At 40.7% G+C, this 26,705-nt stretch overlaps 1 protein-coding gene across 2 annotated transcripts in view; it reads right to left on the reverse strand.

Moving 5' to 3' along the window:
• CLRN1 (clarin 1) overlaps positions 1 to 10,935 on the reverse strand; it is a 35,257-nt gene extending 24,322 nt beyond the window's left edge. The window contains exon 1 of one of the 2 annotated variants that reach the window (XM_006202803.3): positions 10,641 to 10,935. In XM_006202803.3, the coding sequence (XP_006202865.2) occupies positions 10,641 to 10,893 (253 nt within the window). In that variant the 5' untranslated portion in view covers positions 10,894 to 10,935. The remainder of the gene's footprint in view (positions 1 to 10,640) is intronic. The other variant, XM_006202804.3, reaches the window with a different exon arrangement.
• Between the last annotated feature and the right edge of the window lie 15,770 nt (positions 10,936 to 26,705).

Raw genomic sequence — 26,705 nt, forward strand, 5'->3', positions numbered from 1 at the left:
TCCTCACATCCTGGTCCCGGCTTCCTCCTCCTCCTCCCTCTCACGCATCCTCTGCACTCTGGCCACAGTAGGCTCCTCATACGTTTGCTCATGCTGATCCTTTGCTCAGAATGGCTTCATCAATGCCATCTAGTGATAGCTAACTCTAATCCTTCCTTTCCTCTGATTTCCCTGTGCCTTGCCCTGACAGAGAGTAATTCTTCTTGGAGCTTTCTGAACAAAAAACAGTCATTGTGATAGTCACTAGTACTAACCCACCATGTGTAGTTCTGGTTCTTCCCCATTCGGAGCTCACAATAGGATTGCACATTTTGGCCCCTTGGAAGGTATATGTGGCTATGTAACAACCTTGGCCAATAAAATATAAATGAAAGTGGCATGGGTCCGTTCCGGGTCAGAGAATTTAGTTGCCTGTGTGAGAGCCTCCACGGCTCTTTCACAGCTGGTGACAGTCCAGATGGTGGCTATGTCCTGGGATGGACCTACAGCTAATCTCTGATGAACATGTACTGTGAGCAAGAAATCAATCTTTGCTGATTTAAACCTATGATGTTTGGACTTCTTATCAAAACGTAACCTTTCCCGTCTTGACTGATGTGCCTGTACAGCTCTTACAAATGGCCAGCTATTTAAAAGCACTTCTTCTAGAATATTAGTTGTTTGTGAACAAGTCCCCTCTCTCATTCCCACTGTGTCCTCAGAGTCTAGAAGAATGCTTGGGCACATAAGCAACCAATGATCTTTTTCTTGGTGAGGGAGTGTTGAGCTGAGGATGCATACACTCTGACTTACAAAGAATTTGAGTCTTACATGTCAAGTCATACGGTTTTCAATAGATCATTGGAAGGTAAGAAGAATAAGATTTAAAAAGTATTTGTTTTTACTAACTGCTAAGTAGGTTCCTTTATTACTTGCCATTAATCCATGTTTTATTTGATCTCTCTAAATGCATGGCGTTCATTTAAGTTGCCTTAAAATTTATTTTATCTCTGTCTCCTGAGTTCTTCTGTTATATTTTATCCTGAAACTTTTTATCTATTACTGATTCTGGTCTAATTGTCATATCTTTTAATCCTACAATTCTTTGGGGAGGGGTAATTAGGCTTATTTATTTATTTTTGATGGAGGTGCTGGGGAATGTACCCAGGACCTCATGCATGCTAGGCATGTGCTCTACCACTGAGCTGTATACCCTCTCCCCCTTAATCCTACAATTCTTAAAACAAGAATCAGTAAATCCAGTCTAAACCTAGGCATTTAGGCATTAACCAAGAGTACTGGGTGGTTAGAATATCACACACCACCAAAGCAAGAAACGCAGGGAGCTGGTAGGAAGTGAGAATAGCCAGGCATTCACTGAAAGACAACACAGCAAGTTGGGGAAAGCGTAGCTTTTGGAATGAGGAAAGTTTGGGATTAATCTGGTTTTGCCATTTACTGCTCGTGTGGGCCTCTGATACCTTGGCTGCCATATCTGTAAATGTGCGTGGTAATAGAAATAAGTCAGAACTTTTGAGAGACACTGTGAGATTCTTTATGTGGAAACTCTTTGTAAATTTTCATGTAATCACTTAAATATTTTTTTAACATGACGAGAACAGCTGAAGAATTATCTTTCCACCCAGAGTGGGAGACTTAAGAACTCAGGGTCGATGGCTGGGGGCATGTGGGAGTTATTTGGCCCATAGGTGTTAGAGCACATATCTGCATGTTGGGACCTGAGATCTCCCATAGGTGTCCTTAGATTCCATGGAATTCGGGTGAGCTTTCTATCTTGTAGCTCAGTTTTTTTTTTTTTTCCATGACCAAGCGGGTGACTATTGCTGTACATAATCCAGGAACTTTGGATTTGTAGTTAATGACTTACTTGCTACCTGTCACACACTTTCCTCAGTGTCCGATATATTGTTCCCCTTCCTGTTTCTATTTCCTTTGTACAGTTTCTTGCACCTGCTCTGTATTGGCTTGTCTCAAATGATGTTTGGGCTGATGGCACACCTCCAAAGAGGACCCCTGAGAGTCTCCTTAGAAGGAGCAGAGCTCTTCCACAGGAGGTGGGCAGACAGAGGTGGAAATACTAGCTTTATTTCTGATAAAGCGTTGGAGCCTGTGGTTTAGATCATCCACCAAGGTCCACTGAATTCGTCAGCCTCACCCACTTGGTCACAGGCAGGGCTGGACAGCTGAGCACCTCCCTATCCAGGGCAGGGCTGGCCCCCTGACCGAGTGAGAAGGGGACTCCTGTAACTGGTGGGCAGGTTTAGAAAGAGAGGAAGCCTCTGGGACTGGGAGCCAAGTTTGCTCACTTTCCTTCTTTCTTTTTTTTTTTTTAATGGCAGTACTGGGGATTGAACCCAGAGACTCATGCATGTCAAGCACGTGCTCTATCACTGAGCTGTTTCCCTCTCTACTGCTCAGTTTCCTTCTGCAAACTCATCCATCAGATCTCTCATCCCATCTGAGGCCAGGTGGGTGTGGATGAAGTATGAGACCCTTCCAAGAAATACACAGCTAAAGGCATGAAAGCCAAACATTCCAGCTTGAGTTTGACCAGAAAACCTCCCAGCTGTGTGGAACCAATACTAAATACTGCTTCTGTCTTCCCCTTTCCTTCTGATGACCTCTCCCACCCCTAACATGGAGGGCATCTGACTCTTGGCCTCACCTGATTCCACCTGCCTTGGCTAGCATCCACCTCGGTAGTTCTCAACCCTGGCAACACATAGAATCACTCGGGGAGTTTGAAAATCATGCCAGTGCTCAGGCCTCACCTCCAGAGGTCCTGACTCAATTGGTCTGGGATGGAGCCTTGGCCTCAAGAGTTTTCAAGGCTCCCCGGGTGATGCTAAAGCACAGCCAGGCTTCCAGACCACTGATCTAATGGTTGAGGTCTCATCAACCCTATTTGTCTTCATTTGGCCAGATGTGAAATGCAGGTGACCCCATCTGTGAAGCTCTCAGAACGAAGCAGCCTCTGATGATGATGGCAGCCATGGAGCCGCCACTTCTTCCGAGATTAAAGCCGTGATGGTAGCTTCAGAGATCCTGTTTTTCTTCTCGACTTGTCCTTCACATAAAAGATACGTTGAAAAAAAAGTTGCATTTGGCCCCGTGGTGCTCAGCTATTCATTTTCTTTAAAGAGACTTAAGAGGGGAGATTTCTTTCTTCTTACAGAAATGCTCTTGATCTGACTTTCCCCTCCGCTCAGTCCATCTGCAGCCAGTCATGATGAAAATCCGGTAAAAGACATTCCCTGACATAAGCTCGATGCATTCATTGCCTTTAATATTACCCCTAATCTCACACCCACGTATCGAGGCGGGCTTCTGATGGCTACGTGGTCAGGGAGAATGAAATCTATGACCCTGGCACTTAAAAGAAGGAGACTTGATGATATGATAGAACCGTTTAAAATACAATTTTCTCTGTACTGCGCCTGAATTTCTCTCAGTTGAGCTGTAATCTACCTGACTCCAGCCTATCGCAGGCGGCCCCATCAGTGAGTCTTAATCACCCTCGGTGGCTGAGGGGCGGCAGCTGCTTTGGTGCATATGTGTCTCTGATAACAGAACCCATTTAACGGCTCCGAATCCACAGGGTATGATTATGTCGGGGTAATAACTCCGGAGAATGGCTTTGCCACAGTTACATCACGCTGAGAGGGAGCAAGATACGAATCCTGCATAAATTAGTCTGCCAGGTACAGTTAGCGATTAGTCAGCGCTAGCCTACCTGTAATAAAAGTGTGTCACACCGCAGCCAGTCTGGGGGTTTAGCTGCACGGCTCCGTGAGAGGCAGATCTGCCATTGTTTAATTTAAATGAGTTTTGTGTTTTAAAATTGACGCCTTTAGCTTTATGAAATCCCTGGTATAGCTCAGAGATAAAAATAAGCTTTTATTTTTTCATGTTTTGAAAAAAAAAGAGATTTTAATTTATGCTCTAATTCTATCCCATTGACTCTAAATGAAACATCCGTTTTTGAAGTGAATCAAATGCTATGTACCTGCTTGCCTTGTTTTTTTTTTTTTGTCCCTGTTTCTGTTTTGAAACTGTTCATGTCACCTCAGGAAGGAGCCTGCCATTCTGGTCCTTGCTGTGGTGAAATAATTGTTGTCGTCAAAGCAACTAACTTTGAAGATTATACGGTGAACGTTTTCACTGGCAGAGATTTTAAGTCAGCTAACCATGTGTGTAATCAGATAACTTTGTCTTCAACACGAAACTATCAACATCAAGGTATTATAATTCTGTAACCCAAAGATTCACCATAAGCATGTGACTTGCTCAGCCTAGATTATTAAACAGACTTAGCTTAACTATTTTACTTTCCAAAGGTCAAAGATTGGGGCTGAGATATCAGGGCCATTGAAATGTGAAATAAAAGGCAATGAATGAGTTCAAGTCTTAAGGCCAAGTACCATCACACGATTATATAAGAACTAGTTCTTGTGAGGTACCAACAGAATTTTTTCGTCTTTGAGCTTTTTTTTGTTTTAAACTGAAGTATAGTTGACTTTCAATATTGTATTAGTTTCAGGTGTACAATATAGTAATGCAGTCTTTTTATAGATTGTACTCCATACAAAGTTATTATGAAATACTGACTATGTTCCCTGTGCTGTACATTACACTCTTGTAAGTATTTTATAGCTGATAGTTTGTACCTCTTAATCCCTTTTACCTATTTTGCCTCCCCCGTTCCTCTCCCCTCTGGTACCCACTAGTTTGTTTTCTGTGTCTATGAGTATGTTTCTGTTTTGTTCTATTTGTTCATTTTGCATTTTAGATTCCACATATAGTTGAAAACATAGTATTTGTCTTTCTCTTTGTAACTTATTTCACTAAGTATAACACCCTCCAGGTCCATCCACGTTGTCACAAATGGCAAGATTTCTTTCTTTTTATGGCTGAGTAATATTCCATTGTGTGTGTGTGTGTACATATATATAACACATATATATTTTATATATATTATATATATTACATTGTGTGTGTGTATATGCACATACACACACACACACACATCTCATCTTCTTTATCCAGTCATCTGTTGATGGACATTTAGGTTGTTTCTATATCTTGGCTATCATAAATAATGCTGCTATGAACACTGGGGTGCATGTATCTTTTCAAATTAATGTTTTTGCTTTCTTTGGATAAATATCCAGGTGTGGAACTGCTCGATCATGTGATAGTTCTGTTTTTAAATGTTTGAGGAACCTCCTTATTGTTTTCCACAGTGGCTGCACGAATTTACATTCCTACCAACAGTGCTATAAGGTTCCCTTTTCTCCATATCCTAACCAATTCAGGACAGTATTTTAAATAGATGGTGAAACTGAGGTCTACTCTTATATTTTCTTCATCTCTTTGCATCCTTTTTGCATATTGTAAGGAGACAGAATGTGGCAGAGGAATGAGCAAATCCATCACATGCGTCTGAATTTCAGTCCTAGGTCTGCTACCTCCGAGGTCTGTGACTCTTGGAGTTTCCAGTTTCCATGTTTGTTGAAGAGGAGTGGCCTCATAACGCCTCCCATATAAGGGTTGAAGATAATGTATACAGAGTGCCTGGCACTGAGGAGGCATCCAGTAAATGAGTGGGTTTTTTTCTGGATTGTCTGAAAGTCCCTGGGGAAGATGACTCACCCTCAGAGATTAAATGAGAAAGCAGAGCAGCAAATTGTGAGAACAATTTAAGAGTCATCCTCCAGCAGATAAAGTTCACACACTAGAGTTAAGTTCCAGAAGTTTCACTTAGTTAGGACCTGGCATGCAGAACTTCAGAGCAGCCTTGTCAGCCTCTCTTTTATCACTCAGGTAAGCCCAGGTCAATAAATTTACTGGCTGTTTAGGGTGGAGGGTAATTTAAAGGGAAGGAAGGTACGTTGGGGGTGGTGTGTGTGTGTACACATACATGCAAAATTGTAGTCCTCAAACAAGACTAATATGGTGGATTTTTTTCTGGTAAGGGTGTTGCAGGTAGTTGTTAGGGAGGAGGAAGAAATAAACATCTTTGTCCTGCACTAACCAAGGAGAATCAGAAGTTCCTTTTCTCAAAAGCGTCTTTCCTACATTGCTCACTAATTCGAGGATAATTTCTGCTGAAGTTCTGCCTTTGGGTAAAGAATACCCTTGGAGTGTTAAGTATGCTAGTCATTCCTCATTACTTGCCATTACCAGTTTATGAAATCTGATTCAGCAAAGAGGAGTTTTTCAGTGAGGATGGAAGAGGAGTTTCTAGAAAAAAAAATGGAAGGAAATAGGGCAGCCTCTTCCTGTCTTTTGATCTTCTCCTTTTTTTGCTTTCTCAATAATTCTCTTTTAATTATTTGGGTGTTTATGGCTGCTCCTGCTCTTCAGAACCCACTGCCCCGTCTCTCTAGAACTCCAGAACATCCCATCCCATTTTTCATTTTCTCCTTCTTCCACTTGCAATTTTCTACACAAAAAGTAAAAGGTTATGACAGGGAAAAAAGGAGTCTTCACTTTGATAATGAAATTCCTCTGGGTCCTAATAAATGGTGGGTATTTCAGAATACTTTACTTTAAAAATCATGAGCTTTGAGAACCAAAGAGCAAAGGCACACAAAACTCACCACTGCTAATAATGGTGGCTGAAATCTGTCAGTGGAGGCTTCAAGCGACTGAAACTAGAAGGGTCATGCAGATTTAAAGCTGAAAGAACCTTGTCAAGAACAGTCAGCTCCTCATTATATAGATCACAGAGTGTTTGAAATGGAAGAGATGTTAGAGATCACCTGGTTTCACCTCCCATTGTATAGATGCAAGGGCTGAAAACCAATGAAGTGACATAATTTGTTGAAAGTCTAATCTCCAGTGAGTGGCAGAGCCCTGCTCCCACCCCAAATTGCTCCATCTCAATAGTGTCAGTTTACTAAACATTAGGTACCTCTTTGCGCCAGGCACTGTGCCAGGTACAGGTTTGAGGGAGGAACGGGATGAATGACCCACAGCCCCTGCTTTCTTGGGGCTCACAGTCTCCTCGCAGAGAAGTACACATTCTCAAATACTCACCATACAAGGTGATAAGGAGTAATAGTGTGAACATCATGCTTTGGGAAGGATAGAGGAGGAAAGAAAACTGTGAGAAGTCAGTTTGCCCCTTCACACTGGTGCTTCCTAAACACTGCTGTCTTCCATCCCACTAATCGCATTATTTTCCCAATGGGAGGAAAACATCTCTATTGGCTGGAGTTTTTTTTTTTTTGATATATATATATTTTTATTAAAGTATAGTCAGTTTACAGTGTGTCAATTTCTGGTGTACAGCATAACGCTTCAGTCATACATGAACATACATATATTCATTTTCATATTCTTTTTCACAAGTTACTACAAGATATTGAATATAGTTCCCTGTGCTATACAGTATGAACTTTTTGTTTACCTATTTTATATATGTTAGTTTGGCTGGACTATTTTGATGTGTGAGAGTAGACAGTAGGGCCCTGAGCTAAAAGGATGGAGGGGCCATGCATGCTGAGTGAAATGGCACAAGTGACTTCCTTGCTCCTTCCCTCTTATCAGGTCATGACTTCCCCAAACTCATTAGGTGTCCCTCCCACCCCCCACCATGCCTGCTTCGACCCAGACTGCACGCTCAGGAAGAGGGGAGAGCCAGGCAGTGTTACTAGAAGGACATGCATTAAAGACCTTTGCAGCTCTGCCGTGTGTAGGCAGGGTGATGGGAGAGAGGCAGGGTGTACAGGATGGTGACCATAGGTCACCTGGAATAGGTGGGATCAGTGGGAGACAGGAGGAAACCACGGGATGAAGTGACAACTCTCAGCAAGGGTCACAGAGATCTTGAGTCACAACTATTGTACCCCAAACATGTTTGAGGAGCCACCTGCTTGTTCACAGAAGTAGTTTCAACCTTCCCCCTGCAATCCGGGTCGTATGCCTCATTTGGTCAAAAGAAACTCTGCTTTTCTAGTATACAAAGTAAGCTCAATCACTGTTAAGCTTTTTACAAGTTTTCAATGATAAGGTCCAAATTAAAATGCTTTTTAAAGCATGACTAAGTTGCAAGCTGTGATCTGTGATTAAATTTTCTCTTTTACCTTTCAAACAAAAAATATTCCATATGTTTCCCCCAGCTTGTTGAACTGTCTTGGCAATGAAGAGCCCAGCATACCTAGGAATGATCTAGACCATATGACTCTCGGGGATCCTATTTTGATGATGCTTTGCAGAGTTTCAAACCGAAACAGAAACCCACCCACACATCCTGAGCTCAAAACCGGCATTTTTTGTCTTGATGGCTACATTTAGAGTTTAAACATCATCATTAAAATTTTACAGGTGACGTAGCAGGAAGAATTAAGCCGACCAGTTGTGTTGCCTTGAAAGGAAAACAATCCTTCATTATAATGAATGAAATTGTGTGCTAAGTATGAATGCTAGTGACCTCTAGAAAATGAACCGCTGACCCGTAAACGGATGAGAATCAGCCCAAGTAAACGAGGCAGAAGTTTTCCCAGCATAATTGTGCACACTGGCAGGGAAGAATTTTGTTATAATTAAAAGAGATAGAGTGGTCAATAGGGAACATTTAATAGGAACAACGGGACAACATCGCCTGACTCTTTCTTGTCCGTTCTTCGTCTTCACGTTATACTGTATATCTGGGTTTTAAAAGTGACACCTACATTGCACATAAAAATAACACACATAAACTGTACAGCAGAACCAGGAAAAATTCACTGAGAATATGGACACTGCCAATGCACAATTTATTCAAAGCAAATCTCCAACTAGATTTGTCTGTCTAATGTAAGATTTTCCTCACTAGGCTGGGGAAAATGATCAGAGTATCCAGGGGACAAATGCAGTTCTGTGGGATAGGCGAGGGGCTTGTTTAAACCCCACCAGCTCTGTGAGTCTTCACTGAAAGCAAAGGGACACCTGATTAGAACAACTTCTTCATAGATGGGACCAGTGTAGGACACCATCATTGAAAACTCCCTTATTGAACCAAACACAGGGGAATGTGGCGTGTAAGGATTAAATGAGACGAAATGTGCATACTGCTTACTGTGTTAATAAGTGTTTAGAAAACATATTATTGTTCTCAAACATGTCCTGTGGTATAAGTTTATCTTCATTTCACTGTACAAAATGCAAAGGCTCCAGAAAATTCCCTGTAGAGGAATTTTGCTTTTGTCTAAATTCTTTTGTGAGAAGCTTTACTCATACTTTAGCTGCCAATGACTCATGGTTAAATCATTTCACTCATCTTTTTCCCTTTTTTGTTTTTTAATACAGTTGCAAATCGTGTGACATTCTGCTTTGTTCTCTTTTCTCCCCCCTAAGGAAAGCTAAGCAACTCTAACAGCACCGTTACCTTAATGAACTAAAGCCATTCAGTGAAAAGGGTGGCTATTCACTTCGGCAAACCTAGTTGATAATTTCTTAAAAAGCTGAAGACTAATTCTTGGGGATTTTCTGGAGCCCTTTGCAAATTCCTATCACTGAATAACCTAAAAGAAAAAAAATAACCTACGTGAGTTAAAGGTTGGTGTCCAGTGACTGCTAAAAAGTTATAAGGAATGTTGCAGAAGTATAAATAGACCAGCATTGAAATTTAATTAGACACTGCATATGTTGATAATAAATTCAATTAATTTAGCTTTCTACCTATGCTAGGAGAAAAAAAAAATCCAGGCGAAATAATCATTCATTTTAAATGCCTCAATTGGTAACCCCCTTTCCTGAAGAGTGATTTATGCAGTAATTTACTGGCTGTGTCTTCATAAGATTGTTCCAAACCAGCCCTTTTGAAATAATAATAATTTCTGAATGTGTGCTGGGAGAGATATAACAAATGACTTCTTATTAATTTTCATTTAATGGGTTGCCTATTCACATGGTAATTTTTTAAAAAATTCTCTTCTTAAGATAAACAGGTTGTAAATATTGCAGGTAACACTTCCAGCTCACAAATATCGCGACAGGAAAATCAGTCTCGTATTCTCTACATGATTTGAAGGTCAATCAGTGGCCAATTTTCTATACTAAATAGGCATCTAATTTTTTCCCAGTTAGGACAGCATATCATTTTAAATTTCTGTGGTCAAGTGATCCAAATTGGTTAAGGTAAAAAAAGAATATTTATCAACAGCAAAGGGCCTATCAGGGAAAATAGGGGTGTAGACAGGAAATAAAAGTTATGTGCAAGGGAAAAAAGCAGCCAGAGTTAGCGAAGCAGCCTATGACACTGGTTCTTTATTAAAGAATGAAATAGAAATCGTCTCTTACAGCTTTTCTATTTCCCCAAGTTCACCCCTTTTTAAAAAAAAGATCCCATCATTTCTTACATAAATATTAATATTTAAGAAGAATTTTAATTGCTTATCTTTTCAAAAAGTTTAACTCTGTAGCAACACATTAACTATATGTTGTCATAATAAAAATAGAAAGAATGGAATAATTAATAAAATTTCAAAAAAGACTAAAAACTAGGAAGAAGAAACTGCTAGGTATTTCAAATCGTTCACACCTGTTTGAAAAGTTCTGCAACAGACAGGGCAAGGCTCTTAAAAGTAATTTCTTTCAACATTTGGAAGAGCATGCCTGAAGTATTAAATAATTCTAATGCAATTATTACTTACATAAAATCCGAAAGGGCCTGGCTCCCAACCCACACTGCCTCACGCCCTCTCCATGGAAAAGCCCGTACTGCATCTCGCCCATGAACTTGTCCAGCTCCTGCCCTGAGGCGTTGACCAGCAGAGCTCCAGTTTTGCAGAGGAAGGTGGCTTTAATCCACAAAGGTGTCCCCAGGGCTGTCACGACTCCAAAGGCACACACGAAGCTTAATGCCCCAGCCATGCAAAAAATGACCTTCTTCTGTTGGCTTGGCATGATGAGAAGTGGCTTTTGTGAGGATGAGGTTCAAAAACAAGACCTTTGTGACTGATGAGACGTGCCTGCCCCTTTAACTGCATTTATTATGGAAGCTGAGCAGACAGATCCCAGCTAGAACAGGCGACTTAACCATGGACGGTGTTTCTCCACAGGCTCAATGTCAGAATGTCAGGATGAAGGTGGTGTCATCACGCTTGCTTGTTTTTCTCTCCTTTTCTGCTGCTGCTTCTCTCTAATTTGAAATCTTTGGACTTAGAATCTGTAAAATAAAACTCTTTCCAACTGCCTTCAAGTATCTCCTCTTGTGTCCCTTGGTAACAGAAGTCTAAGATAACAGATGGAATCCTCCGTGTAACTTGATAAATGCCTCCCCTTCCTCTGCCTTTTGTCCGATTGGGTGAGTTGAAACTTTCAGAAACAGGCTTGGCTCCTATGGTAAATTTTTAGCAACTTGAGAAGTTCATTTACTGGTGTGGTTTTGTTTTTGGTGGGGAGAGAAGACGAGTTTTGGCAGAGGTAGGAAGGACATGTATATATTGGTAATTAATTGATTTTGAAAAATGTTCACTGTAGCAGCATGAAATATTGGGCTGGACTGGATCTGCATGGACATGAAGCTCCGTGGACCAACCGCCGGGACTTGCCCTCCCTAACTTCTTTTCTCCCAGATCCATGATTTAGAACCAGTGTATCAGTAGAGAGTATGATTTAAATTTTTCCTGGCACACACAACTATGGGAATACAGATGTAAATATCTAGATTTCTATATGCTTTTCTTTAAAACATTTGGTTGCTTTGGGACAATGGCAAGGGAATGTGGTTCTGGATCTGAGAAATACCAGAGTCTGTCAAGATGACAAAGGCATTCTCATGGGAATAACGGATCATGGTCAGACAGAAGGCACTAAGAATTCGTCACTGAAAAGCAAGGGTCCCAGCAGAGGTAATGGGTCAGGGAGACAAGAGACAAAGGCATGAGCAAGATGAAGTAGCAAAGTGAATTGAGTTAAACTGTCAAGATTTGAAAACTAGAGTTGAGAATTCAGTGACAGCTTTCTAACTCTGCATTTCCAGTGGGCTTCCTCTTTCTGCAAACAGATATAGGACTCGTGTGTGTGTGTACACCGAGTGTCTATTTATGCCGCATCCTTGTGCTAGGCTCTGACCTACAAAGTGAACTTTTAGTAAGAACTTAGTACATCTGGCACCTTGCTAAGTGTTTTACCTAAATTATTTAATTCTCACAGTTACCATATGAAGTGATGAAGAAGAAGATGCTGCTGTCCCCATTTCATAGGTAAGGAAACTGAGGCTCAGAAAGAACAAACACTTGCCCAAGAGAATAGTGGAACTGGATTCAAATCAGGTCTTCTAATTCTGAGGTTTATGTGCTTTTCTTAGCAGCCGTTGACTTTGAAGAGATGACAGGCTTTTCAGTGAGGGTTGAGTTGGGCTGAGAGTAACAAGGGCAGAGTGGCCCATCATTAGTTATACATCTTGGGTGCTTAGAGAACTTTTCCAGTTGTTTGAAAGTATGTGTTTTTGCTAGCTTCTGTTCTCTTGATCCACCTCTAAGTGGGGCAGCTTAGAAGAAATTAATAAGTGAAGATTCTACACCATTGTCGGCATGAATGCGTGTCTAGGTTAATAGTGCTTTGAGGAGAACCTTGAGGTATAGTCTTGGACTTCTTGGCACAGCTATCCTCTTTTGGTAGTTGCCAGAGACTGTCTTGGTGAAGATAGACAACTAAGTATAGAACCAGTTCAAGCATGCCAATGTCCCTTCAGGGGAGGAGGCAGCAACATACACCACGGCCACAGAAGGACAGGATATACACCGGATTCCAAAGAGGCATTCAAAAGTAGTTTCACAACATAAGTCTGTTTCATGTAACCTGACACACGAAATATTCAGCTCATCACAGGTGGTTTGGCTTCCCAGTGAATTCTCCACGGGATTTAGGGTAATTTCCATCATTGTGCACTAGCAAAACAAGATGGTGCCAGTGCCCCCAATAAGTGGTTACATGGGGGTACATATGTCACACCCAGTCCAGAAACTTTTAGGTGTCTAAGGAGAGTTAAGCTAATTAAATCAACATATTCTGTAATTGGAGGAGACAGAACATTTCCAAGCCTGGGAGCAGAAATTACCTACAACTTAACCAATACAATTAATACCTCTGCAGAAAGGACATGGTAAGAGAGGGATAGTTAGCATAGGACATTGGCTTAATGAACAAAACCCAGCCAAGTGTATCTAAAGTTGTCTAAGAAGAAAAGCCCTGACCCCTGACTACATATGTGAACCATAGTTAGATCATGCCAGTTCTTAACTTTGCATCAGTTTATTGTGAAGTTTTCCAGTATGGAGATTTCTTTAAAAACTGAAAACAGAGTTACCATATGATCCAGCAATCCCACTCCTGGGCAAATATCCAAAGGAAACTCTAATTCGAAAAGATACACTCATCCTAATGTTCATAGCAGCATTATTTACCATAGCCAAGACATGGAAGCAACCTAAATGTCCATTGACAGATGGTTGGAAAAAGAAGTTGTGTGTATGTATATGTGTGTATATATATATATATATATATATATACACACATATACATGCACACAGTGGAATATATATACAGTGGAATATTACTCAGCCATAAAAAGAATGAAACAACGCCATTTACACCAACATGGATGGACCTGGAGATTTTCATACTAAGTGAAATAAGTCTGGCAGAGAAAGACAAATAGCATATGTTATCATTTATATGCAGAATCTAAAAAAAAATGAGACAAATGAACTTATTTACAAAACAGAAACAGACTCACAGGCATAGAAAACAAACTTATGGTTACCTGGGGTGGGGAAAGGGCAGGAAGAGGGATAAATTAGGAGCTTCGGATTAGCAGATCCAAACTACTATATATAAAATAGGTAAACAACAAGGGTCCTTCTGTATAGCACAGGTAACTATATTCAATATCTTGTAATAACATATAATGCAAAAGAATATGAAAAAGTATATATGTATATGTATCACTGAATCACTATGCTGTACACCAGAAACTAACACAACATTGTAAACCGACTATACTTCAATAAAAAAAATATAGTGAAGTTTTCCCTGATCTATAGAAACATGAGAAAAATGAATATAACATAGTACATCTTTTATTCTGAAATTGTGTCCTTCCTAATTTTTGTTAAGATTTTCTTTCTTTAATGAAATAATGGTAGGTGAATTTTTAATGTCCTTATTTGGCAAGTTAAAAAATTGGCAAACCTATGTCTGCTCCCAGTTTAAAAAAAATCTCCTGGTCTGTGACATACAGACTGTGGATCCCCATGAGGGAAGAATGAGGCCTAAAGCTTCACAGTGGCCTGGATGACCTCTTGGCTCTAAGCCAGTGGTTCTTAGTTGCTCACTGAAATCACTTGAGGAGATTTTAAAAAATACTGATGTCTGGGTCCTAATCCCTGAGATTCAGATTTTTTTATTTTAGAGTATGAACTTAGTGTCGAATCACCCCAGGTGACTGCACTGTGCAGTCCAGGTTGAGAACCGGGGCTCTGACCCCATTCTGCCCAGCTGCCTTCTCATTAACTGTCGGGCTTTGCAGGTATCTCGGTGCTGGACTGCATCAGATATGGCCATCTGGTCACTAGGGAGAAAGGTTCTCATTATAAATTAATAAACTGGCACTACCATTTATAGCTCAGACCTCCCTGAATTCTGTTCTGCTTGGAGAGCCTGATCTTGTCAAATTGTCCTGATGAGGTCAAGTTTCAGCATATCCAAGACTACAGCCCGGGCTGTGGATCATAGCTTTACCCCAAGTCGCCATGTGAATGTCAGCAGTGATGTCTCCTGGTTGTGAAGAGCCCCCTTGGGGTCCTGCGCCCACCTCACCTCCTCTCTGTGCAGCTCCCTTTCAAACCTCAACATCAGCCACCCACAGGCTGCATCGTAGTGTGTGTGATCCACCCTCTGAGGATGATATAATAGAACCTGGCAGTCATTATGCCTGACAGCCTTCTTTTGAAATTTCATCTTAAATGTCTTGAATGACAGTGATGACACCATTTTCCTTGCAGTCTCTCTCAGAATTTGAATCATTAATGTCAGCAAGTTTTCACCAAGTATCCTACTGAAATCTTGGCTTCTCTCAGTCTTAATAGCAATACATTTGGTGACATAAGAAAAAAGAACTAGACCTCTCCACGCTCCCCTAGGACCTTTTTTTCCGGTGCTGGATGATGACATAATTCCTCAGTGTGACTAGAAACAGTATCAAGAAAGGAGTACAATTGCAAATGAAGTTTCTGCTTCCAATACAGCATTTATGTCTCTTTTCACACTAATTTGGCTTCATTGGTTTTTCCTTATGGTTGTTCAAAAAAAAAAAAAGGCTCCCATCCAAAGGCATGGGGATTCTCACCAGATTTGCTCCCTAAGAGTAGGAGGCAGCGTGGCATGGTGGGGTGCGGAAAGAATGCCAAGGAGAAAGGTGTGATCCAGGGTCTGGCTCCAGGTGCATCACTAAGTTAAGAATTCTTTCATTTCTCTGGCATTTGTCTTAGTCATTTATGAAAAGAGTGGTCTCGGCTATACAAATAGGCGATTCTCAAATTATTTTTAACTAGAGAAACCATTTCCTTAACTGAACTCTTGGGTGTAAAAAGAGATACAAACTGAGCTTTTATCCTAGGAGAAGTGGGGCTCTAGGCGCTTTGCCTCTGGGTCCCTCACTCCCTATTTCCTAACTTGCATCCCTAAGGTCAGCCCTGAGAAGCCCAGGGATAAGCACGCAGCAGATGACCCTTAATTCCCTTCTAACTAAAACCTTTTTTTTTTTGCAAGTTATAAAATTAAAATGTGTCCATTTGCTAGATCATTTCTCTTTTTCCCTTTGCTGCACTAACCTGTTAGGTATTATGATGGTGCATTGCCTAGAAACACTGGATGCTGATTATTCCAATTATTAATTTTTAGATTCTTTAGTGAGTTTCTGGGTTTTGGCTGATTTGTCACTAGTAATAGTGATTTTGATTTTCTTCCAAATGGATCATTATCCTCCAAGGCCTCTCTCAGATTCCACAAGGGTTTATCAAGCTTCCTATTCGAAGACAAGAGGCCTTTGTGAATCTGTCCCATTTCCCTCATCTTTAAAGCAAAATCTGGCAAATTTGATTGACGTTCCTTGACTAATTCAAGTTGCTGGTGATCTTGCAGTAGCATTGTCATTCGCTAATGACTGTAAGGGGAGAGGAAAAAAAAAAACTCCACAGAAAGAATTGATTGATTTATTAGGGGGAAAATTACCACATGTGCTAGACCTTGATTGCAGCTAATATTTGTAGAGCTAATTGCTTGAACTAGAGGATTAAAAGGGTTGAGGGAAAGGAAGAAAAAGAAAACAAAGTTCCCTTGGAATACAGATGAGGCCTCCATGGACCGGGAGGGAGGATTCAGTGGGGGTTTTCAGGGTTGGTGATGATTGTGGGGGCATTTAGAGGAAGTGCAAGAGATGGGCTTCTTATCCGGAGCAGCCACAGAGAGAGAGAAGAAAGTGGAGGAAGTTGCTGCCCACGTCAAATAAGATGTGTGATTTCCCCGATTTTTCTGGGTTTCTTGTTGGTATCAGAAGACTATGTTGATACTTAAACCTCAACCCCACAGGGTGCCTGAGCTATTGCAGAAGGAAGACACAGTCTGAGATCCCTCCTTTAATAAAAATTGATGAACCAGAGTTTTAGTTTAGGGAGATAGCAATAATTTTCCTCATTGGTATAACCTGGAATAGATGTGTCGCGATGGTAAGCTATGGAGTAGTTTGAGTCTGTCATTACCAACTATTATTATTGTATAAATGTTTTCCTTTATGTGGGTGTGTGACACTTAAAATACTGACAATTTCCGTGATGATTTGCGTCAAAATAATGTAGCAATATTAATAAAAATGTGATACGTAGAGGGGCTTACTCTGTTTCAGCTCTATTCTAAGTGCTTCTCATTTATTAATTCATTTCTTTTCAGACACAGTGGGGCAGTTATTAGATTTCCTACCCCTTCTGTGTTAAGATGTTCCAGGTAGTAGGATAGCTTAATTTTTACTTGGACAGATCACAAAGCCTCCTAAAATATTCTCAAGGTGAAGAATTGAAGAATAGTATGATTAGATGGATTTATATCTTGTCAAATCTCTAGAAACAAAGAGTGTTGACTTACAGAGCTATGCTAGCTAGAGAGATCTTTAGACTAATTCAGTCATATGTTTTTATCAGTGACTTGCATAAAAACATAGACTCTCTTCCAAAATTTTGGCTTCATATCAATAAAATAAAATAAAATAAAAATAAATAAATGAAAATAGGACTTCAAGAATCTTCCCATTGCCCTGATGGTAGCCAGAAGCTTAAAAGAGAAGACAGCAAGCAGTCTTATGTATAGTAAGCAAATTTTCTTAGCTATAATCTGATGATTTTGTTCCTTATTTTTCAACATTATAGTCATTTCCATTTAGCTTCATTTACTTTGGAACTTTGGGTGAGAATATTTAAGGAGTGAACTCAAACATTTGTGGTCAAAAAAAATTTAGCTTCCTAGCAAACCTTTATTTGAGTATTGACTGGGGAGAGATAGCTAACAATAACAAAAATGGAGATTCGAGATTATCTTAATAGTTTCTAAGGATGGGACGAAAGCAGCAAGATGTCTTCAGGTTTGAAAATGTAGTTGCCGAGGGAAATTGGGGTTGGCAAGGCTTCACGTGAAAAGACAATTAGCCAGACAATGAGCTCAACAGGAGTTAACAGTGTGAAATGACTATTGCAGGTGCTACTATGGTGTAACATGTACACCTTTGGGGCGTCTGCCCAGCCCTCAGCCCTTCCTTTGAGAAATTCCTCAACACCCACAGATATCAACTCTGTGGCTGCCACGTTTGTACTATGTGACCCACCCTTTCTCACCTACATTGATTAGGAATAGACATCTGGATCAGTCAGAATCAGCTTCCTGGAAATTTCCAAGTGGTGTTGAGAGGCACAAGGTCAAAGCCATGCAAGCCAGTCTGCAGAGAGAGAGGAGGAAGCAGAGTCTTGGCCCACAAAGAAAGCCTTGAGTTGCCCTCCACTGCTCTAGCTGATTGCTCAGTTTTTCTACCAGCTGTCACCCGTCTCCTTCCTGGAAGTCAAATGTAGGTCTCTGCTTTCAAAGTTTTCTTAATCTTTTGCCTGTTTGCTTTCCGAAGAAAGCTCCTGGGAAGCACTGATTTAAGCCCTTCCCACCTTCTGGTTCTTGGTGTGTTATGCCAGGTGAAACTGACTGGGATGGTCACGTGAGTGAAGGATATGTGGTGTCAGCCGTGAACCCCACGTGTGGTCCATGTGCCCACGTGTGTCAGTGCCGCCTGTCTCAGTCACAGGGCCTCTGTGTTCCACACTGCTCTGGCTCGTGGGAGCTTTGGCTCAGGCTGGTCTTGTATGGTCCAGGCACGAGCACTTCCCTTTCATGCTTGCTGCCCCTATAGGTGTCAAGGGCCCCACCCTCCAGTCCTGGAGGAACCACAAAGGTCCTGGACTGCTGATCTTCCTGGGATTGGCTTTATGGAAAGGAACAGAAGAGGGTACAGAGGGCTTAACTGAGTCCTGGGGCACAGGCAGGCAACCCTCCTGCGGGTCTGCTGCTGGCGAGGTGCTGGCTGCGTCCAGTGGTGGGTCTCCCCAGCTGGCTGAGATGGATGGGATAACAGTACAGTTAGGTACAGTGATCTGGAACTTGACATCCACCCCGGCCCTAGCTCAAGTCCATCTCCCTATTCACCCTCTCCTGAATACCAGGTCCCTTCCTCTTCTTCACCTTCCCAGCTACAGTGTCCTTTAGCAAATCTGCAAGCAGCAAGGCATGCCCTACTCAGGTCTGATTCTTTCTGTCCAGCCCCAGGGTAGAGCACACATGAATGAATCTTTCCCATGTCTTTCCTTCTACCATAACCATTCTCTCCCCGCCTCCCACCCCTCTTTTTCTTAGTTTAATTAGAAAAATAAATATTTTGTTCACCCGTGAGATCTTAAAAAAAGTGGATATTTTTCACCTTAGCAAAACAGTCCTGTCCCCTTGAATGGTAAAGTATAGACTAGTCATTAGGGCATTAAAGTGTTAAGACTAAACACTTTAAGCCTGGTGGCCGGGAGTTTCATTAAGCTTTTGTAAAGCAAGGCAAAATTTCCAGGTTAAGAGTCTCTTTCCAGGAAATTCAGATTGAAATGAATATAAGATCTTTATTAATTTTCTGACTTCTCTGTGCATCGTCCTTATTTGAAAAATGAATCAAGGCAGATTGTAGACAAAGCAACCGAGAGGGCTATGAATGCCTTATCTTTAAGACTTTTTCCAAGATGAGCAGCCACAGATGGATTAAGGGATGGTGGGTGCTGGGAAAGCCAAGCTGGACTGGGAACAGCCTATGGAATTACCATACTTAGAAGACAAAGCACTTTGACTTGTCTTATGCTGAACATCACCAGCAAGCCAGATCAGACACGACACTGTGTCTTTAAATGATGTAAAAATGCCTGGGCACTGAGCCATGGGCACTACAGGGACTAGATGTAAATTCGATGAACCTGGTATCCTTGTGAAGGCAAACCAACTTCCCTTTCTGCCTTCATTTCTATTGGAATGAAAGGTAGGCTAGCCAATGACATTTTCATATTAATGACACAAGAAATGTTTTGTCATTATGAAAAAGATTACTTTAACAAAGGTATTTTAAAAGAAGACCCATACCCTATTAAAAATTAATTAGAAATGAGTTATAGATCTAAATGTAGAGTCTAAAATGTAAAACTAGGAGAAAATCTTTGTAACGTCAGATTAGGTAATGATTTCTTAGACAAAAAGAATGAATAAATTAAACATTTCTATTCTTTGAAAGACATTGTAAAAAATGAAAAGATAAGCCACAGACTGGGAGAAAATGTATGAAAAATATGTATCTGATAAAGGACTTGTATACAGAATATTTAAAGAACTCAATAATAAGAAAACAAACATCCTATTAAAAAAAAGGGGGCAAAATATTTTAAGATACTTCATCAAAGAAGAGATGTGAGTGGCAAATAAGCCTGTGAACAGAAGCTCAGTATCTTTAGTCAAAATGAAACCACAATGGGATACCACAATCCACTCATTAAAATAAGTAAAATTTAAAAAAAAACCTGACAATACCAAGTCCCGACAAGGATGCAGAGCAAGTGGAACTCTAATGCATGTTGGTGAGGAGGCAAAATGGCGCAGGCACTTTGGGAACAAATTCAGCAGTTCCTTGAAAAGTTAAACATACACTTTCAATATGACCCAGTCATCTACTCCAAATATTTACCAAAGAGAAATGAAAGCCTACAGCTGCATAAAATCCTACACTCAGATGTTCATAGTGGTTTAATTTATAATTGCCCCCAAATAGAAACAACTCAAATGTCCACCAGTTTGTGAATGGATAAGGAAACTGTGGTACATCTGCACAATGATGTGGTTCATCTGCACAATGAAACATCACTCAGGGACAAAGTAGAACAAACCACTGACACATACACCAAAATGGATGAATCTCAAATGATTTTTTTTTTTTTTTGCCAAGTGAAACAAGTCAGATTCCATTGTAAAATTTCACTTATATGACATCTGGAAAAGGCAAAACTATTGGGACTTAAACTACATCAGTGATTGTCAGGAGCTGGAGGTGGGGGTATCAACTATTGAGGGGCAGGTGGGAACTTTGGTGATTGTGGTGGGGTTGCATTCCTGAAAATTTTTCTCAAGATTTCTAGAACCATACACCTAAAAGGGAGAATTCTACTATATTGAAATTATACCTTAGAATATTTTGAAATTCCACCACTCAGCATATAGCTCTGCATATATTTTCTTATGCAAGAAATTAAACAGAATTAACCTATTTCTTAGACTACAAAAACAGGAAATACTAGTCCATTCAATGTTTTGTTTAACAGGAATCGTTGCTTCTAAAAGAATTGTAATTCAGGGAGGAGGGTATAACTCAAGTAGTGGAATGCATGCTTAGCATGTATGAGGTCCTGGGTTCAATCCCCAGTATTTCCTCTAAGAATAAATAAGTAAGTAAACCTAATTGCCTCCCCCCACCAAAAAGAAAAAAAAAATTTAAAAAAAGTTTAAAAAAAAGAATTATAATTCAAGAGCGATTTCTTTCAAAATTTGTTCTATAAACATTCAATGTGTTTTAGAGGAAGTGGCAGGAGACCTGGGTTTGACTAGTGGTTTTGACACAAACATATCCAATGACCATGGACAAGAAATTTTCCTCTTTGACTTTTTTTTTCCTACTTCACGCTAGTAAATTTAATATGATTCATAGTTCTCAACCTTTTTTCTACCCATACAGATGCAGATCAGTTCCGCTGTCACTGGGGAGAGCTTTTATCACAGATGGTGGTTTTCAGTGGGTTGGAAAGCAGCCAAGGGAGAAAATAATCCTCAAGGGATCCTTGTAGTACCTTTGGGGGTGACGAGGCATTTTAAAAGCTCTCATGCATCTGAAATTCCTGAGGGAGTCACCTTCCACTTGTTTGAAAAATTATTGGGTTAAATAATCTCCATGCATTTTAGTTCATTTTGGGATTCTGCTGAGAGCATAGTATGGGTAAGACAGCGTCTACCTAACAGTAAGCTGATCTTTCTGTGATGATTCAGAAGACACGTTAATACTCTGCAGTGTCCCAGGGTCATCACCACGGCTACTTAGACCATCAGCTCCCACCAGGCAGAGCAGAGGGTATAGATGGTACAGACGATTAGGCTGAAACTGTATTGACCCTATGACATCCTGAAAGTTCTGTATTGAATAACTCCATTTGGGTTTATTTGTCATGTGTTTCTTTTTCATAGAAACAGAAGGAAGGAAAAAAAGTCCAATTATTTGTGTTTTCTGGTTCCTTATATTATGGTGGGGGGAAAGGAGGAAACAAGGAATTCCAAGAATAAGAATGTAAGCCAAGTCTCCCCCAGAACTCTGAGAGGTGAACCTTCTCATGATGGTGATTGGATGAATCACGAACAAAACCAAAACAGAACTCCTCATCCCCATCTCCCTAATCCTGATCCTTTCCCATCTTGTTAATGGCATCCCTGTCCCCCCTCAGCTCAGGCCAAAACCCAGAGTTGTTCTTGGTTTTTGCCACCACCTTCTACTCTGCAACTTTCAATCTATCAATACGTTCTTCCAGGTCCACCTCCAAGTTACATCCTGATCCTGACCATGCGTTGCTGTCTGGTCTGCTGTCACCCTAGTCTTAATCACCATCGGTTCTGGCCTGGGTTCTTGCAATTACCTCTTAAGTTCTTTCCCTTGTACAACTGAGTCTCAGTTCAGCCGACACAGTGATTATAAGTGTAAATGTAAATCAGATCCTATCGCACTCCTGATGGATGCTTCCTGGTGATTTCCCATTGCACTTATAGTGTAATCTAGACTTGACTCTGACCTACCAGCTCCTCTGGGGTCTGACCCATCTACCCCATGACATCTCTTCTTACCACTCTCTCCTTGGCTTCAGCACCTGCCTCTTTCTGTTCCTGGGACACTCAGTGCTTGTGTGGACCCAGGGACTTTGCCCTTGCCCTTCCCTGTGCTGGGAATGGTTATTGGGGAATAATCATGCCTAGCACACAGACTCCTTCCAGTAGCTGGTCCCATCTTTCTTGCAGATGTCAGTTCAAACATTACCCTCTCAGGGTAATCCTGGCTCTCCCTACCTAAGCAGCACCCCTTAAGCAGCGACTCTACCCCATTGCCTTGTTTTATTTTCTTCATATCGCCATCTAGAATTGTATTATATGATTTATTTATTGGTCAACCTGACTGTTGTCTGTTTCTACCACTAGAATGAGAATTCTACAAGGACAGGGAAATTTTCATGTTTTCCACTGTATCTCCAGGGAATGGAACATGTATCTCCTGACACAAGGTGGACCCGCGAGAAATACCATTACCTGAGTAAATGGATGCATGTGTATGCAACGTGAACCCTATAGGCAAAATGTTTCTCCAAATCAGAAGTCAGTGAGGGGTGAGGAGGGTATAGCTCAGTGGTAGAGCCCATGCTTAGCATGCAAGAGGTCCTGGGTTCAATCCTCAGCACCTCCACCAAAAAAATAAATAAATAAACCTAATTACCTCTCTGCCCCTCAAAAAAGAAGTAGGAAGAAAAAGCAAAAACTAACTATAATAGCCTGTCTAAAATCTTTGCAGAATAAATGGTATTAGCATGACTAAAGAGAAAATGAGTCAATCAGAAGGATCAGAAAAGAAAATACAAAAGGGAATGTCAGAGAGAGAAAAAAGTTAGCAATGTGCTTTCAACTGCTGGGAGAGGGAGATTTTGGCCTTTAAACCTTATATGTTGGTTCCCTGATACAAAGACATTTCTGAAACAGAGATGGATACAAAAAGATGATGACAGCTTGATCCTTTAAACATGGGTCTCACTGAACGCCACTGCTCTGACCCCAGCTGTCTGCTTCTGGAGGGTGGGAGTGGGGTTGAGTGGTAATCTGGCTTTACCCATGGATTTCTCTGCTGGGAGGAAGATGCTGTCCAGCGCAGATGAACAACTGGTCCCTTTGGAAGTTCTAGTTTTTACCTTAAATAAGGAAACTGGTGTTCTGATTTATTCTTCAGTCTTTTGTAACTTTAGTTAGTGGGAGTCTACCCCTAGGAAGAGAACCACTCGCAGAGTCCTAGCAAAATCAAGTGAATGCATCTGCATTGCTGAGGTCCAGACAATGGAGTGTTGTTCTCTGGTTAAGTGACACCTCTAGACCATCCCCTTTCAGATGTATTTTCTTTCTAGTTCCTTCTTTCCTCTCTCCCTTCCTCTCTTCCTTCTTCCCTCCCTTCCTTCCTTTTGTCTATCTTTTAGGGTTCCAGCAGGAACCTTTGGGTCACTCAAATATGGTCATCTAAGCAGGAGAGTTTAATAAAGGGATATTTTACAGAGGTGTGGGCAGAGTTTACGGAAATCACAAGGGATGACACAGTCCTCCATGAGAAGTAGGGGGACAGGGGAGGGCAGAATTCTCAGAATCTGTCCCTCTGGAGTCCACCATGACCCTATAGGGAGCAAGATGACCTCACTCTCCTTTCATCTCCTCTCATCTGCTACTGGTGCTCCTATTGGCCAAACCCAAGTGGAAACCAAAGTTCAGCCTCTCAGGGCATTGGGCAGGGTGGAGAAGAGTGGAAGATGAATATGAAGGGGAAATTGATATAAAACGGCAAATGTAAGAATTTTTTCTATCAATAACTATCCATCTATCCATCCATCTATCCATCTATCCATCTATCCATCCATCCATCCATCCATCCATCTGTCCTACCATCCACCCATCTATTGTCTATCTAAGTGAAATAGTAATGCATATACATGGTTTACAAGATGAAAAATAATAAAAAGGTGAACAGGGCAAACCAAGTCTTCTCCTATCCCTGAGGTTCAGTCTCCCAGGCTCTCTCCTCTGAGGTAATTTCTTGTGAAACTTTCCCGTTATATTCACTGACCACTTTAGCATAGATGTAAATACATCATCTTTCTACCACCTGCTTTCTAAACAAATGATAATATACCATGCAGACTCTTCTACATCTGGGTTTTCCATTTAATGAAATGTCTTTGTGAACATTCTAATGGGAACATATATATATATATGATTGTTTTGGTTGTTTGGTCTGTCTGATTGTTTTGATGGCAACAAATTCAACTTTTAACTCTGGAGTGGGATCTCATTGATGATGTGTGTACCCTTGACCATGCACGTATCCACAGCTACTCACTGCAACTTCGCAGGAGTGTACACACTCTCTCCTTAATTTGAGATCTGAAAGCAGTTCTTCTCTGCCATGCTGGACACCCTGCCCTGGCAACCTCTAGTCTCAGATGCAAAAGGTTTGGACTCTGTGTACAAGGGGGGAAACCAAGATCTTAAGTTCTACTTGGTTCTCTGACCACTCTGGGCAGTTAACTCTCAGCCGTGAAGCAGCTTCAAATATCTGATTTGGGAAAGGCTCCCTTGCCCAGATGTTTGATACCATTGAATGTTTTGTCATCCCAAAACAGTACCCTGATTAATCAGCCCTTGTGTCTATAGTACCCAGTGCTAGAAGTTAGGAATGGTCATATTTCTAAAATGAGGGATAATGATGGATTGCAAGGATGAATGGAATAATGATATAAACACCTTAAAATAGTGCCTAGCATATAATAAATGCTCAATGAATATCTTCTATTTATTATAATTATTGTTCATATTATAATTAATTCATGAACTGAGGAGTTAAACACTGGAAATAGTCAAAATATGAAGCACATTTTAAGAAAACCAATGAACCAAGAATGAACACTTGCTACATATTAGTTTCTATTTTTATATCAAGTTAGAAATATTAAACACGAGACTTAAGTTTCTGACAAATTTAGGCTTGATTTTTTTCTTGCCCAACACCAAAGTATGCTTAGTTACTATTCTATCTTTTGTTACAGGTTCTCTCTGTAACTTTAGAAAGATTAAGAGTCCTTAAATGGGGCTATTTTATTTCATTTTAGCTTGTGATAACAACTCCCAACCAGTGAATTCCCTATAGGAACATGTGCAATTTAGTGTGTGCAATATGATTTATTTTAGCTCCATTAAAAAAAGGTAGACTGTTTTTCCTCTGAAAATTTGAGCAACTTTTATGTATTGTGTGTCTGTAAGAGAGATCCCATGCCACTGCAGTTGCATATGCCTCAAAATCATCTCTTCATATCCCTATGACATTTGCCTTATTTTTAATTTGTAGAAGTAATATTATGTAGGTCACAGGGGAAAGAAATATTTCCAAAGCTGATTTTCCAATTGAAGGCTGATGTACATACAAACAATCCTGTTGACATTTCCAGGGCATTAAATACAAAGAGAATATATTTTTATATTTAACTGTGGAGATGAACGTACCTATATTGTAGGAGAATTGTTAATAAGAAAGGTTTATCAATTCATTACTGGTGCATTATACCCGGGTGTTGTGCAGCAATTTTTTTGTCCTCTGAGTGACTGTGGTGTAACAAGGAGTGAATCTGTGACATAGCCTCAAATGAACTCCCAAGTGATGTGGTTCCTAAAAGAAATATCATCACTGAAGTCCTGAACCTTTGCCCAACACTGTGATAGGCATAGTTGATTGTAAACATTCTCTCTAGAAATTTCAATAATTTGGCAAGATATCTTTTAGCAGAATCATTCTTTGTGTTTAAAAAATTAACTGAGTTCAGCATGGGCATAGAGAAACATCTGAAGGAAAGCACCAAGTTAGTACTGACAATCGTGGCTCTGCCTGGGGGAGTGGCACTGGGGCTGAAGCAGGAAGAGGAGAAGGAAACTGTTACTTGCTAGTTCTTCCAGGTCTGCATCAGTGAATTGGTTACAGCCTGCAATGATTAGTGCAGAAAAGAAGTGGGCAGCCTTACCAACTACTCCGTCTCCCAGCTCAGAAACCAGGAAGGCAGATGTGCCTTTTTCTCTTTCACAACCCACACCCCATACTTGATGTGCCAAGTAACCAAGCCCTGTATGTTTACTTCCTAGAGCTCTCATCTGTCTAATGCAATGGCCTCTGAACCCGACCCCCTGTAACCACATCCATTCTCCCTACTTCTCAGAAGCATCCCATCCCGCCCCCACCCAAGAGCAGATCTAATCAGGTCACTTCCATGTTTGAAATCCCC

This window comes from Vicugna pacos, chromosome 1, assembly GCF_048564905.1.
Source record: "Vicugna pacos chromosome 1, VicPac4, whole genome shotgun sequence".
Classification (NCBI taxonomy): Eukaryota; Metazoa; Chordata; class Mammalia; order Artiodactyla; family Camelidae; genus Vicugna; species Vicugna pacos.